The sequence below is a fragment of the Bufo bufo genome, chromosome 3 (genome assembly GCF_905171765.1).
Source record: "Bufo bufo chromosome 3, aBufBuf1.1, whole genome shotgun sequence".
NCBI classification, from domain to species: domain Eukaryota; kingdom Metazoa; phylum Chordata; class Amphibia; order Anura; family Bufonidae; genus Bufo; species Bufo bufo.
The window spans coordinates 93,285,122-93,302,446 of NC_053391.1; the positions used below are offsets into that span (position 1 = coordinate 93,285,122).

Here is a 17,325-nt window from a genome sequence, read left to right on the forward strand (position 1 = left end):
CCCTTCCCTGTCTGCATTGGGTTCCAGGGCAGCCTGTCAAAGGTTTTACTACTGCAGCATGTTGATATATCGTCTTTAGGGAAGGACTTTACCATCAGGCAAACCTTGCTTGGGGCCTCAGAAATGTGAAATCCATCCCAAACTGTATTAAACTGGCTTCATGATAAATTAGAGTCCTTAAAGGGGTTATCAAGGCGATAACTCCTTTAACCAAGTTAGACCTAAGGTAAGGGTGGCTGTGTATTTGGACATATTGTGGGAGCAAACTGCTTAATGGGGTTGTCCTGGTTATGAAAAAATATATATATAGCACTGTAAATCTGATGGTCAGCAATATATAACTAAGCTAAGCAAGTTCTCTTCTGGCCTCTGTTTACCTGCAGTAACAACAACCTCTGAGGTTTTCCTCATGAATATTTGCGCCCCTCCCCCTGCTCTGCAAAGGGAGTGCTAGGATACTCAGCAGCATGTTGTATGTGTAGGACTACAAGTCCCAGCTGTACAATGACACTGCTGATACACACAGGATCCTCCCCCTACCTGTTCTTATGCAATGCTCTGCAGAACTCCTCCAGTCTGTCAGCTCTGTGTCTGCAGGATGAGGAGGAAAGATCCTGTGTCTCTTCACTGCCTGTAGCTACCCGGCAAAGCCTTCAGCCCTGAGTCTGTGCTGCAGAAGGGGTTAAAGTTTCCTGAAGAATCCAGGGAGAAGGCAGACAGCAGCAGTGCTGGGGGGCGTGGCTCGTGTACAGACACAGATCTGCTCTCTCAGGCTTGTGCATGAAACATCATAAGATCAGGAAGAGAAGCTGACATCACAGGTCATGTGACCCTCAATGAAATCTGAGAAGGGAACCACTGCAGATGCAGTAAGTGCATTGTAAAGCCCTTACATTTGCCTAGTTAGAAACATACAAAGAACAAAAAAAAAAAAACTCTGACAACCCATTTAAAGTGTCACTAACTTTTCACACAACTTTTGATGTGTTATAGAATTAGAGACATATCGAAACTAGTGATCGGTGGGGGTCTGAGTGCTGAGACCCCCACCGTTCTCTAGAATGTTGGGAGAGCACACATATTGCGCGCTCTCTCTCCTCTTTGCACAAGACCAGATCCATAGAAATCTATGGGCCCATCTTGATTCAGTCCTCATGTTATAAGCGTGTACCTCTCTCTCCTTGTTCTACAGATTAGTGGAGGTCTCTGCACTCAGACCTTCACCAATCACAATTTTTGATATGTCTCTATTAGATATCAAAAGTTGTTTGAAAAATTGTGTGAAAAGTTAGTGACGCTTTAACCCCCTTTTTTTTTCTTAAAAAAGCTACTGTACTTCGGCAGGAGGTGAAATAGAAGTCCTTACTTTATATTTCTCATTCCTCTTAAGTCATTTCTGGCTTTGGCTCAAAATACTACATCAAATACTGAAGAAGAAAAAAAGCTGCGTGGAAACCATTTTAAAGGGGTTATCGGAGAGTTTAACAAATTAAACTAACTCTATTTAATATTATAAAAATGAATACTGATATCCTGGTAAATACATACTAATTGTAAGAATTGGATCTAGGCTTTGGCTTTTTGCCCCTAATGCTGATTAGAAGCTTAAAGTGAATTCTGTCACCAGAATTATCTCTATAGAGCCAATTACATGTTATTGGGGGTCTCCTACAGCATGTCAGAAATATACCAGTGTGTAAATTATGACTGCTGTGTTTTTTTTAAGGAAAAACTATTTTATATGTATGGAAATGAATTGCGAAACGAGCCCAAGGGGCAGTCCATGAGGCTGATGCCAGCATATGAATGGGAGACCGCACCACCGCTAAGGTGACTAGAAAACGCACTCGCGCGGGATTACAGTGCAACATCAGAATGACGTCGGAGGAGCTAGGAGGGGACTTGAGGATGGGGTGCTTTGCTCACACAAAATGAGTGCAGCTGGCCTCTGCTGACTGGTAGGACGCCTCTTGTGCTCTCTTCACAGTTCATTTGCATAGATGTAAAATCTTTTTTTCTGCAAAACGACAGCAGTCATAATTTACACACTGGTATATTTCTGACATGCTGTAGGAGACCTCCAATAAAATGTAATTGGTTCTATAGGGATAATCGTGGTGACAGAATCCCTTTAATTATGCATGTTCTTGCAAATGTATCAATGGTGTGATTTCTAAATAGAGAAATGTTATAAGAGAGTAAAACATTTACTCTGTGGTCAGGAACAGTTTTTCACCTGCTTCTTGTGACTGGGTTTCTCCTGGTAAATGGGTAAATCTGACATGTCACGCTGACAGATGCACAATGTTCTGGCATAAATATAGTCTCCAGTGTGATACCAGAGGACAAAATGTAAGAAGAATGCAACACAAAGAAGTAGAAAGATTTAAAAGAATTCAGAAGTAGAGCAAAATGGCAGAACAATAGACAGAGGATAAAAAATAGACCAAAAAAATCACAGCTTTCTTAACAGAATAGGAAAAAAAAGAACACAAAATTATTCTAAAGGTGAATATAATTTTTACTCTTTATAGAAAAAAACTCAAATGTTAACTTATGAATTATTAAATATATCAGCGATATAATAATGATACATCACTATACAGGATAATTAATGTTTAGATCCAGGTAGGCCTCATGCACACAGTAGTATATAGTTTTCCGATAATTGAAAAATTTATACTTTGTGTGCTTGAAATTTTTTTTCACAGTGCCATTAATACAAAGGGCTATTCTCTTCTGCACAAACGGACAAGAATAAAAACGTGCAAATGAGATCCTCAGATTAAGCACACGGATCGATGAAAATAAAAAAGAGTCTCCTGTTCCAGAGAGCAGCACCATAGTGCTCCCTGAGCTGCTGGACAGCTCCTTCACAGAGTCTGTAGACATTCCTGATCATTACTAAACTTCTTGTTCCAAACCTGTTTAACCTCAACCTCTGACTTTCCATTAAGCCTCTACACTTCCTGATTTCCAGGTTTGGCTCTATTCACGTCTGTGTCGCACTCCTTTAGACCCATACGAACAGAGCCCTATTGTGCTTTGCCTATAATTCAGCAACTGTTACTGCTTACTCCAGTACCAAACCTGGACTGTTACATGACTATTCTTGCATTGTTATACCACCATTTAAGACAGCTAAAGGAATCTGCTGCTGGGACCCCCGCAATCATCTCTACATATTTTTATTACCCTTTATTAGAATTCTATTCATTTTTTTTGCTTTGGTAACTTTTTTTGTTAACTTCAAACACTTTTTTAAACTTTTTTTGGCCCATATGGGGACTATCATTTTTCATTTTGTAAAAATGGGAAAAGTAGTTGATTACAATCCATATTCATTATTAATCCATCTGTAAAAACAAATTCCAGACATCCACTGCAAGTCTGACCGTGCCTGACCCCGGAGTGTTGTTACCTTCCTGCTCCGTTAGCAAAGGTGGTGACCATACATCTTATCCAGGATTTACTGTGGGCGCACCACATTTCTTTATTTCTTTTTACTTATAGACTGTATTGTTTTTAATGTTTTAACTACTTTCACATGTTGCAGCCGTTAAATGAATGGCCACCATGCTACACTAGTAATATGGTGCATCACGGAGCTCTAAGCTATTTATTTAGCAGGAGAACATTCAAGGCATGTTAGGTGAATAGCATAGATGTGCTGCATTCAAGGGGTATTCCGGGTACATTAAGTCCCCTGTCCACAGGATAGGGAATAACTATTAGATCGGTGGGGATCCTACCCCTGGGACCCTCACCGGTGACACAACGACTGGGGCTCCGTACCCCCCTGCAGCCCCCTGAAATGAACGGAGCGGCCGGTCGGGCATTTGTGCGGCCGCTCCATTCATTTCTATCGGAGTTCCAGGAAAACGGGGTCCTGTACTCGGTGTGACCAGTTGTAGAACCCTAATCCACTCTAATAGTTATTTCCAATCCTGTGCTGCTAGAGCTACTATACCTGCATGCATTCCAACGAGCTGGCAGAAGACATATGGTATATAGTTGTTTGGAAACACCTAAGGTACACCCAAACAGGCATAATCACTAGAAAGTCCTGTAGCTGTTTTTTTAGATACTTCTTGATAGGTGCTACATTCATTACTGATTGTGTTTTCTAAAGCGTTAGATGATCATTATCAAAACTTTCTCCTATCTTGGCTGTTGCCTTTTCAATTACAGCAGCACTCCCTGGGGTACAGTTTTGGTGGCAACTGTATGCCCAAATGCCTTAAAGGGGTTATCCCATGATTAATGTAAAAAATGAAATGACAATAGTACATGACAATCTCTTTCTAACAAAGTTAGAACAGCCCTGTACCTCACATGGATCCAGAGATCTCTCCATTAGTTTCAATAATTGCTATGCAACGGTCGATTTATATCAATCTAGCAGCTTAGAGGATGTGTCCTTTCTGCTGCAGCTCTCTCCCTATCATAGCTCAGGAGGCAGTTGAAGGATGAAACTGAGCATGTGCGTCCAGCAGAGAAATAAGAAAATCTAAATAAACAGCAGGTGGCGCTATACAGGTAGATTTTATTGAATAATTCAGTAGCTATACAAAAAATTTTATTACATGCAATCAGAAAAGTATTCAGATCTGGGTGCTGGTTTTAAAAATGCTGAACTTTTTTTCTTTGGACAAATTTTTTAACTGCCAGCATCCTTGGATGGATAGGTTAAATAACTAAGCCCTGTTTCACAAAATAAAGTGAAATCCATGGTTTCCTATGACTTAGGAAAGATGGCCTTTAAACTGACATTTGTTCTTTATTCAGTTAGTTCACTTTATTCAGAGGCGACGGACAAATCTTCTTCAAATCTAGTTAATCTCCAAAAGGGAATACAGCTGAGAATTGTGGAATTTACTTACTCGGAATACAACAAATAACAATCACGACTGACAAAGATAAATACGCCTCAGTTAAAATTTTCAATATCTCGGGGGCAAAAGCGAAAAATTGGATACATCCAATGAACTTAGAACTATGTATCTATAAGCGGCGCACAATTCACAGCATAAACCCCTGGATCTTCTCCAGCATACCGTAATCAATAAATAAAAGCTGGAAAAACAATTTCTATCTCATTTACAGAGAATACAACCAGAGCAAAAATTGTAATTGTCTCTGAAAATTTAGATATAAAGTGAAAAAATAACTGTATCAGGCTAAGAAATATATGGCTTGAAATGTTACCACATTTACTTAAAGGCTATGTACACCTTTGGGGGAATTTTTTATTGTATGGTACTCCTTTTGAGCTAAAAATCATGTTTTCAATTGGTCTTTATTAAAAATATGGAACCCGTTTTATTGTACAGAGCTGAGATGCTCTAGTAGCAGCTTCTGGATTTTCTCTCTTTTCTGTCAGTTGGGGAGCTGATGGGCTCCTTATCTCTGCTCTCTCTTACTGACAAGAATGTGGCTTAAAGAGGACCTTTCATTACAATAAAAAATCTAAACTAAGTATGCTGACATGGAGAGCGGCGCCCAGGGATCTCCCTGCACTTACTATTATCCCTGGTCGCCGCTCCGTTCTCCCGGTATAGGCTCCGGTATCTTCAGATTTTTGGCTCAACTGGGAGGAGCCTGCTCTTGTTCTCCTGGGCGTCTCCTTCTCAGGCTATGAGCTGAGCGCTGCGATTGGCCAGCACTCCAGCCTGGGAGGACTTTTTCTCCCGTCAAAAGCACCTGAATGTCTGTTTTTCTCTTTTTTGAAGACAAGTTTACTTAAGTCCAAACATCAGAGTAAAACACCGGCGGCCTAATAACAAGCCTTCAGAAGTAGTAAATAGCTATTCTGTGCAACATATAATATAGAAAAACTGCATGTTCCTCCCGTCACCATTCACCCATATCAAACAGGCATCTATCCACAGCCTTCTATTACAGTCATATTTCAATGATTCTCCTTTCAGAAACTGTAGACCTTAAAACTTACTTTCCATTCATCAGTGCATGTGACACTGGAAGGGTACATGTGTAAGTCTTTGGAATTGTCAGATTCAATAATTATTTGGATCAGACTTTAGTGAGAAGATCCAATACTCTCTTACTCTGCTTCACATGTACTTCTGTTGTAATAATGCTTGTACCAGCTTGACAATATATCTAACACAAGAACTGCACAATCTACAGCACTATCCTTACCACCAAATGTTACCAAAACCCTGATGGACCCAAATAGTAAAAAATCTGTTGGCTGATCATCTCATAGATTCATTATAAACTGAATCCATGGTGCTATTTCATACACTCATCAACAAAAGATGTGCAGATGATCAACTTTTCAAGCACCTAGCTCCGATTTATGGCATGTGGGATTCAAGCCAAATTCAAGCCAGATTCAAGCCAAATTGTTTAGCCATATGAAACCTCAAAAGTCGGATCAAGTAATGTGCGATGCCTCCTGTTTATCAACGTGCCACTTATTGCCACTCGTCGCAAACTTAGAGGGACAGAATCCTGAACTGAGAGACCTTTGTTTATTACTACGGCAGATGACTGCATCTAGGCCAAGATGTTACCACTGTTTAAAATTGTGTGCCCTGGTGGTTGGAAGAACAACGATGAAGTGAATGACAGCAAGAAGTCCACAAAGGCGAACATCTACACAGAGGAATAATTTGACTAGAAGAATGTTGTGTAGTGCAAGTGAAACTGGAAGTCACATCCCAAGCCTATGATGGCAAACAGTGTCTACAGAAACCATCACAAGCAATTTGAACGACATTGGACTACAAGCCAGACGTCCAGCTACAGATGTTCCATTGACCTCATGCCACCCCTCGCAAAGGCTATCATGGTGCACAGTAAAACGGCAATGGAAGTTGGAGTGGAGATCTATCATCTTCTGCGATGAGCCCTGCTTTTGTCTCGGATGAAATGATAGCCGGAGATCAGTCTGGGAGACCTTTATTCGACGGGATGGTTATGATTAAGACCTTATGTTGGAAAACGTAAACCAGTTCAGTGGTTTTGTTCCTGTATCATATTTTCATTAGTTCAAATAAAGGTGGATTTTACTGGTGATTGATCGTCTGGAAATTCATCCACTATAGAGAATTGTAGATGATACAGTATTGATCCATGCACCTCCAAATTTAGACATAAGACTTTGCAAAATTACATAATTCAATAAAACTGTGCAAGCCACTTTAAAGGCTATGTACACCTTTGGGGGCATTTGTTTTTTATTATTATTGCATTGTACCCATTTTTTAGAAATTAGTCTTTATTAAAAAATATGGCTTCCTTTTTTCTGTACAGAGCTGATATCCTCTAGTAGCACCCTTTGGATTTTATGTCTATTCCATCAGACCAGGAGCTGACGGGCACCTTATTTCTGCTGTCTGACATTATAAACACTCGTTTATAGCTCAGTTCTTATCTTACTGATAAAAATGTGGCTTGAATAAGTGTTTATGACCTCTCGGTAGTTTAAAGATAAGGTTTAGTAGATGACCGGCACAAATTGAAAGTACCAGTCACACAGCTAGAAAAACAGTTAACCCTTTGTGACAGAACGGCTCAATATTTTTAATAAAGGCTAATTGAAAAAAAATAATTTTTTTGCCAAAAATGAGTAAAATACAAATCATAAAAAAATTGCCTCCAAAGGTGTACATAGCCTTTAAATAATATTATTTTAAGAGCTGCACGATTCGCCTTTAAGCAATGCACAGTACTAAGGCTATTATTTCCATACTCCATCTCAAATGTTATACTCCCAATTCACTTCTCTGTAGTATAGCATTCTCCTCATTATTTCTGTACTGCTCTACATCTTCTACTGGAGATTTACTGGTTTAGCCAATGTATTTGAACTCTGCATCAGTGATAATCTGCTTAATGTGTGCCAGCAAACTCTGAACATCTCACAGATTTCAGCAAGCGTGCAGAGAAAACTATATTTGGGCTAAAAGGACGCTGTAGAATTTGGAAAGTAATTCTGGCGTGAAGTCACTTGATGAGTTTTGTCCAAAAAATAACTGGGGTATAAACATAGTAAACAACAGCTTAGTCTTGTATGTATACTAATACACAGAGAACATCAATTCCTAAATTCAAATAATGCACAAAGGAAGTGGACGATCTCCAACAACAACCAAGACTTGAAAGGACCCAAAATCCAGGCCATCGAAGTACTGCAAAATTTTATGGACACAGATGACAATTTATTGCACCTTTACATTCTACTTCTATGAAAGTCTACATTACCACTTACTTACTAAGACTTACATGTCTGTCTTAGTAACGACCTGCACTCCGCATGTAATAACAAATCTGGAGCATCAATTCCTGACTCTATGATGTGCCATTCCCACGATATTCCCCTGTTTATGAATAAATTGCCAGCAACTTGCAGTAAAGGTACAGATGGGTGTTGCCAGTCGGGGGGGTGTCCCTGCACAGTCTGACAATAGTCAGAGTCAGACACATCATCTATTGGTAACACCCAGCAGTATTAGGGTCGAGTGATATACCGGTGTCCACGGTATACAGCGGTATTAAGAAGCGGCGATATGGCGATATCACCGTTTCCTAATAACCGTGGTGTTTAATGATGTCATAGAAGCGGTCGCATGTGTGCCCACCGCTCCTAAAATGTCCACGTCCTGCCACCTGCTTACATGTCAGTCCCCGAGTGGCCACTTCCGCCTAGTTCTGAGACCTCCAGGTGCAGGTTGGCTATGTATATGGAGGTCTCGGTGGGTTTGTGGTGCTCAGGGTCCATTTTCTGCTGCGTATAACGGTGTCGGATAACGGCTGGTGTAGGTGTCTCCTCTGGGCGTGGGCGCTGTGCTTTCACTGGCCTCTGCCTCCTGCATTACTACTAGCGCGCGGAGGGCTGGACGCGGCTGCAAGTGCACTGGAGGGAGGGGGCGAGCAGGCTTTTTTTTACATTAAACTTTATATATACTTTTACAAACAAGCTGCATGCTAATGGAGGCTCCACGACCCACGGACACAGTTCTAACATAAACTGTCGCATAAACTTTGGTTTTAAGTGAGGTGAGGTCTGTTATTTTTTCCCTTTTTTTTAGAGAGCGTTTTTCACATAAAGCCCATCCACAGCTGTTGGTCATATCCTGCAAAGCAGCCAGAGCACAAGCATGACAGTGCCAGCCTGGGTGCCCCCAAAATAGTGTACATCAAATTACAAGCATGACGGCATGTAGTATAATGTCACCTTGTCCCCAGCCGCCCCATGCAGTATAATGTCACCTTGTCCCCAGCCGCCCCATGCAGTATAATGTCACCTTGTCCCCAGCCGCCCCATGCAGTATAATGTTACCTTGTCCTCAGCCGCCCCATGCAGTATAATGTCACCTTGTCCCCAGCCGCCCCATGCAGTATAATGTCACCTTGTCCCCAGCCGCCCCATGCAGTATAATGTCACCTTGTCCCCAGCCGCCCCATGCAGTATAATGTTACCTTGTCCTCAGCCGCCCGATGCAGTATAATGTCACCTAGGGATGAGCGAATCGACTTCGGATGCAACATCCGAAGTCGATTCGCAAAAAACTTTGTTTCAATACTATTAGAATGTATTAGCTCCGATGAGCCGAAGTTATTACTTCGCGAAGTCTCGCGAGACTTCGCATAATAACTTTAGAAATTGATTTATACTGTAAAAAAACATTTCCCAAACTCGGGTTCGGTTCCAAGGTACCACTTGGCTTTTATAGGATGTTTCATCCGAAGTCGATTCGCTCATCCCTAATGTCACCTTGGCCCCAGCCGCCCCATGAAGTATAATGTCACCTTGTAGCCTGACGCAACATACAGTATAATGTATCCTTGTGGCCTCCATACAGTATAACGTCTCCTTGTGGCCCTCATACAGTATAACGTCTCCTTGTGGCCCCCATACAGTATAATGTCTCCTTGTGGCCCTCATACAGTATAACGTCTCCTTGTTGCCCCCATACAGTATAATGTCTCTTTGTGGCCCTCATACAGTATAATGTCTCCTTGTGGCCCTCATACAGTATAATGTCTCCTTGTGGCCCTCATACAGTATAATCTCCTCGTGGCCCTCATACAGTATAACGTCTCCTTGTTGCCCCCATACAGTATAATGTCTCATTGTGGCCCTTATACAGTATAATCTCCTTGTGGCCCTCATATAGTATAACATCTCCTTGTGGCCCTCATACAGTATAACGTCTCCTTGTGGCCCTCATATAGTATAACGTCTCCTTGTGGCCCTCATATAGTATAACGTCTCCTTGTGGCCCCCATACAGTATAACGTCTCCTTGTGGCCCTCATACAGTATAACGTCTCCTTGTTGCCCCCATACAGTATAATGTCTCTTTGTGGCCCCCATACAGTATAACGTCTCCTTGTTGCCTCCATACAGTATAATGTCTCTTTGTGGCCCACCTCCCGATACAGTATAATGTCTCCTTGTGGCCCTCATACAGTATAATGTCTCCTTGTGGCCCTCATACAGTATAACGTCTCCTTCTGGTCCCAAGTGTTTTTTCTTCTAAATGGGCATTTATTGCGATATATATCGTTATCGCGATAAATGTCTTAATATCGTTATCGTGGGAATATTTTTGATATCGCCCAACCCTAGTACTGCAGACTGCTGGCAATTTATTTGTAAACTTCTAGCAGGAATAATACAGAAATAGTGCAACACAGAGGCATAAGAACAGATGCTCCGGAATTGTTATTACATGGGGAATGCAAGTAGTTACTAAACAGACATGGCAGGAGAGATGTGCTTGTGTCCTATAGTCGCCAGACCCTCCTGACTGCTTCCTTAGTGATTCACAGGACTCTGCTGGATCAATGAGAGAGCTGTGGGTCTGCACACTTCTCTCTCTCTGCCTGACATGTGTATGATAAGTGCAGGTAGGAGAGGAGGATGAAAGATCATTCGGCTCATGAGAGGACTGCGAGAAACACCGCCGCCCCGTGCTGAAGATTCCCACGCAGCAGGGACATATATAAAAGCTCTGACTTAGTGTAGCTAAAGGTTCTTTGATGATGTCACCAATTGGAGGACTTAGTCCACTAAGAAGAAGAGGACTACACAATGGGGTCTGTACTGTACACTGTCATCTGACCACATGCGTCATTACTGTTTGTTTCAATGGTCAAAAGATGACACACTAGGATTAACAGAAGCTGACTGTAAGCTATATCCCCCTCTACCCTAAAGATAGCGACACTGACATCTTCACTTCATTAACCCTTTCCAGATTTTCCGTTATGTGTGTTTTCGTTTTTTACTTCCTGCCTTTTTTCGTTCACATAGCCATATAAAGGCTTCTTTTTTGTGGGACAAGTTTTACTTTCTAACGGCACCATTTAATATTGCATATGATGTAGTAGGAAGCTGGAAAAAAATTCCAAATGTGGTGGAATTAGAAAACAAAAATGCAATTCCTCCACAGTTTTATGGGTTTTGGTTTCACGGCGGGCGTTCACTATGCAGTAAAACTGACCTGTTCCCCTCATTCTCTGGGTCGGTACGATTACAACAAAGTTATATATATATATATATACACAGTCCTGGTCAAAAGTTTAAAAAATGGCAAAAAATCATATTTAGCATGGCTGGATCTTAACAAGGTTCCAAGTAGAGCTTTAACAGGCAACAAGAAGAGATGGGAGTGAGACAAAACATTGTATATACAGCCTTAGTGTATATGCCTTAAAGGGGCTTTCAGGGAGATCGATATTGACAACCTATTCTGAAGAATAGTAAATGTAAAGAAATCACTCACCACTGGATTCTTTGTGTTTGGGTCAAATTCTGTAGAGTTTGCATCTGCACAAGACAGAAATCCAGATTAAAAACAATCTGTGGACTATGCCGTAGCTTTAGACCATACAGGGAGTGCAGAATTATTAGGCAAGTTGTATTTTTGAGGATTAATTTTATTATTGAACAACAACCATGTTCTCAATGAACCCAAAAAACTCATTAATATCAAAGCTGAATATTTTTGGAAGTAGTTTTTAGTTTGTTTTTAGTTTTAGCTATTTTAGGGGGATATCTGTGTGTGCAGGTGACTATTACTGTGCATAATTATTAGGCAACTTAACAAAAAACAAATATTTACCAATTTCAATTATTTATTTTTACCAGTGAAACCAATATAACATCTCAACATTCACAAATATACATTTCTGACATTCAAAAACAAAACAAAAACAAATCAGTGACCAATATAGCCACCTTTCTTTGCAAGGACACTCAAAAGCCTGCCATCCATGGATTCTGTCAGTGTTTTGATCTGTTCACCATCAACATTGCGTGCAGCAGCAACCACAGCCTCCCAGACACTGTTCAGAGAGGTGTACTATTTTCCCTCCTTGTAAATCTCACATTTGATGATGGACCACAGGTTCTCAATGGGGTTCAGATCAGGTGAACAAGGAGGCCATGTCATTATATTTTCTTCTTTTATACCCTTTCTAGCCAGCCACGCTGTGGAGTACTTGGACGCGTGTGATGGAGCATTGTCCTGCATGAAAATCATGTTTTTCTTGAAGGATGCAGACTTCTTCCTGTACCACTGCTTGATGAAGGTGTCTTCCAGAAACTGGCAGTAGCACTGGGAGTTGAGCTTGACTCCATCCTCAACCCGAAAAGGCCCCACAAGCTCATCTTTGATGATACCAGCCCAAACCAGTACTCCACCTTCACCTTGCTGGCCTCTGAGTCGGACTGGAGCTCTCTGCCCTTTACCAATCCAGCCACGGACCCATCCATCTGGCCCATCAAGACTCACTCTCATTTCATCAGTCCATAAAACCTTAGAAAAATCAGTCTTGAGATATTTCTTGGCCCAGTCTTGACGTTTCAGCTTGTGTGTCTTGTTCAGTGGTGGTCGTCTTTCAGCCTTTCTTACCTTGGCCACGTCTCTGAGTATTGCACACCTTGTGCTTTTCGGCACTCCAGTGATGTTGCAGCTCTGAAATATGGCCAAACTGGTGGCAAGTGGCATCTTGGCAGCTGCACGCTTGAATTTTCTCAGTTCATGGGCAGTTATTTTGCGCCTTGGTTTTTCCACGCGCTTCTTGCGACCCTGTTGACTATTTTGAATGAAACGCTTGATTGTTCGATGATCACGCTTCAGAAGCTTTGCAATTTTAAGAGTGCTGCATCCCTCTGCAAGATATCTCACTATTTTTGACTTTTCTGAGCCTGTCAAGTCCTTCTTTTGACCCATTTTGCCAAAGGAAAGGAAGTTGCCTAATAATTATGCACACCTAATATAGGGTGTTGATATCATTAGACCACACCCCTTCTCATTACAGAGATGCACATCACCTAATATGCTTAATTGGTAGTAGGCTTTCGAGCCTATACAGCTTGGAGTAAGACAACATGCATAAAGAGGATGATGTGGTCAAAATACTCATTTGCCTAATAATTCTGCACGCAGTGTACAAGGTGATAGGTTATTTAGCAGATTTCATAAACGTCATAGGTTACATGAAATTTTACACCCCGAATTCTGTTCTCTGAAGTGAGTGCATCCCTCATTATTCCCCACAAATAACTTTTATCACCTATCGATAGAAGATAAATGCTAGACTGCTGTCAGCACCACTCTTTAGGCCCCCCAATCACTAGTACAGGGGCTCTCAGTTTTCACCAGTGAATTGGGAAGTAGTGGAAAATATGTTGGCGCTAAAGAAAAACAAAAATATAAATATTAAAAAGACTGGATTCAGTTTATGCTTTAAAAGGTTTGTCCCACCATAGGACCCTATCTCCTACCCAGAACATAGGGGCTAAGTATCTGATGAGTGGTCCTTCACTGATCACAAGAATGAGGTGCTGGGCTGAACAGAGTGGTGGTCACACATGGGGCTGCCAAAGAGAAGCCAAGCACAGAGTGGCATGTATGCGTGACCACCACTACATTCACTCTGGGATGTCTATCACCTTTGTCTTGAGATCCATGGGTGGTCCCAACAGTCTGACCCCCATGATCAGATACTAATTGCTTATCCTGTGGATAGGGAATAAGTTCCTATAGCAGAGCATCCCTTTAAAGGGAGCCTGTCACCTGGATTTGTGTATAGAGCTGAGGACATGGGTTGCTAGATGGCAGCTAGCACATCCGCAATACCCAGTCCCCATAGCTCTGTGTGCTTTTATTGTGTCAAAAAAAACCATGTCCTCAGCTCTATACACAAAATCCCAGTGACAGGTTTCCTTTAAGGGTGAATTTACAATGTGGCGCATTTGCTGCAGAGGTTTATACTGTTTCATTCATCTATACTTGCAGAAATCCATGTTTTTGCTGCCAAGTTCTATTCAGATGAGTGGTGTCTAATTCCAACAACCAAAGGAGAGGTCGCCCATTGCTTCATTTCAACAGTTTATCAACTTAGTGTCACTTTACTGAACTATTTTAATGCCTGTAGAGTATGTTTTCAAGGAACTGAACAACGTACGGCTCTAATGTGTGTGATTTACGTCTCCTTCTATTTCATTTGACAGCTCTACTTAGCTGAATTTTGCACAAATGTCAAGTACAACTGAGGATGATTAGAGGACAGGAGCAGTTCTAGAGATACATGTTTTGACTGAATTAGACATATGTAGCTATCTTTGAGATGAGAGATGCCTGTAAATGGGTGGATTTATACATCCTCCCCCCCTTCCTTCACTTCTCAGCCTTTAAAGCATTTCTTCCAGAAGCGGCCTGTCTGCTGGCTCTGTTTAAGGGGGACATTCTGCTGCTACAATGGAGCTGTCACTGGGGGACATAACGGCAATCATTTATATGGGTATTTAAGACATGCACTGTATGGTGCAATTTTTTTATTTGCATAATATGTTAGTATTATTCACTTATACTAGATGCATGGATTCGGTGACGTACCAGGCTCTCCATAGGCAGAGGCTTCCACCCAGCAGTGAGCCCAGTGACATCAGCAGCACTAATGGGCGGGCTTTGGAGCTGTCCTAGCTGTAAAACGGCTAAAGCCCGCCCATCAGAACCGGTGATATCACTGAGAACACTGCTGAGCGGAAGCCTCCGTCCAGCAATGTGCCATTGTAAACAAAAAAAAACCTTGCTCTGCGCTGGAGAGCACCTGAGCATGAAATGGGTGACGGGTGAAGATGGGCATATACCCCTTTAAGCCACATGTTTCTCTGTAATTAGTGAAAGGATTTTGTCTGGCTAAAAACCTCAGTAGTATGGTACAGTGGTTGTGATTGTTATCGCAGCTCGGCCCCATTCACTTGTATGGGGCTGAGCTGCACCTAGGCCATGTGATGAACGTGGCTTGGCTTAGAGAAAACTGAGAGAAGGCCGCAGCCTTCTCAAACAGCTGATCAGCAGGGGTCCTGGGTGTTGGACCCCCACTGATGAGATTTAAGTCTCAGAGAACCCCTTTAAATATACAGGGGTATCCTGAAGGCCCATTCCCTTTCATGTCACACTGCCAGGACTTCATTCAGTATCCCAGCAGGGCTCCCTAGCCCCACAGCAACGCATGGTCTGCCTGCCCTGACGGAACCCCGCTGGGTTCAGCTTCCTGTGTCTCATGATAACACTGCCCGAACACCCCGGAGACCGTGCAGCAGACTTTCCCTGATCAGAGTTATCTTTAGGCCTCATGCACACAAACGTATTTTCATTCCGTGCCCGTTCCGTTTTTTTTGCGGACCGTATACAGAACCATTCATTTCAATGGGTCCGGGAAAAAAAAACAGAAGGTACTCCGTGTGCATTCCATTTCCGTATGTCCATATTTACGTTCCGTAAAAAAATAGAACATGTCCTATTATTGTCCGCATTACGGACAAGGATAGGACTGTTCTATTAGGGGCCAGCTGTTAAGTTCTGCAAAATACGGAATGCACACGGATGTCATCCCTATTTTTTGCGGATCCGTTTTTTGCGGTGCAAAATACATACAGTCGTGTGCATGAGGCCTAAAGGTGCTACCACATTTGATAGGCAAAACCTGGCTTTTTACTATGAGTAGTGAATACTGTTTCCTCTAAGCTGCCCAGCAGTGGGCCATGCAGCTCAGAAGCGGTCTCTGATCAGGGAACCTGAAATATTGTAGAGCAACTCACAGCCCTTCAAAGATGCATTAATCAATGGAAGAATTCTTTTTCATTAATCTACTATGAAATCATAAAGTATAGCACACAGTATTCACTGCAAATGTTTTGGTCCTTCCTGGACGTGCATGCTGACCATAAGGCCTCATGCACACGACCGTATGTATTTTGCGGTCCGCAAAAAACGGATCCACAAAAAATACGGATTACATCCATGTGCATTCCGTATTTTGCGGTACGGAACAGCTGGCCCCTAATAGAACAGTCCTATCCTTGTCCGTAATGCGGACAATAATAGGACATGTTCTATTTTTTTCCGGAGCTGCGGACCGGAAGATCGGGGCCGCGTTCTGGAAATGCGGATGCGGAGAGCACATAGTGTTCTCTCGGCATCCATTCCTGCCCCATTGAGACTGAATGGGTCCAGACCCATTCCGGATATTGCGGCACGGATGCGGACCCATTCCACAGACGTGAATGGACCCTTATGTGTGTCCGTGTTACAGATATATAACCACATCAGTGATCCCACCCTTTACGCAATCTTACATATACCCCTGTGTAATCCTAGCAAAGTCTGTCCCAAATTAGATGAATGTCAGACATGCTGATTTCAGCAAAGGGGTGCCGGGACAAAAAAAAGAAAGGGCAGCTGGATTGTAATACTGTATGGCCTCATGCACACGACCGTATTTTTTCACGGTCCGCAAAACAGGGTTCCGTTGGTCCGTGATCCGTGACCGTTTTTTCGTCCGTGGGTCTTCCTTGATTTTTGGAGGATCCACGGACATGGAAAAAAAAGTCGTTTTGGTGTCCGCCTGGCCGTGCGGAGCCAAACGGATCCGTCCTGAATTACAATGCAAGTCAATGGGGACGGATCCGTTTGACGTTGACACAATAAAGTGCAATTTCAAACTGATCCGTCCCCCATTGACTTTCAATGTAAAGTCAGGAGTTAATATACCATAGGGTCAGAGTTTTCTCCAATCCGATGGTATATTTTAACTTGAAGCGTCCCCATCACCATGGGAACGCCTCTATGTTAGAATATACCATCGGATTTGAGTTACATCGTGAAACTCAGATCCGACAGTATATTCTAACACAGAGGCGTTCCCATAGTGATGGGGACGCTTCTAGTAAGAATATACTACGAACTGTGTACATGACTGCCCCCTGCTGCCTGGCAACACCCGATCTTTTACAGGGGGCTGTGATCAGCACAAATAACCCTTCTGGTGCCGCCAG

General features: G+C 42.3%; 1 protein-coding gene across 4 annotated transcripts in view; it reads right to left on the reverse strand.

The window, feature by feature from the left end:
* The window catches only part of CTPS2 (CTP synthase 2), a 305,004-nt gene that overhangs the window by 108,881 nt on the left and 178,798 nt on the right, over positions 1-17,325 (reverse strand). For all 4 annotated transcript variants that reach the window (XR_005777445.1, XM_040423329.1, XM_040423328.1 and 1 more), the window contains exon 14: positions 11,762-11,805. Coding sequence is in view for 3 of the 4 variants with exons in the window: in XM_040423329.1 (XP_040279263.1) it covers positions 11,762-11,805 (44 nt within the window). In the remaining variant the exon portion in view is untranslated. The remainder of the gene's footprint in view (positions 1-11,761; positions 11,806-17,325) is intronic.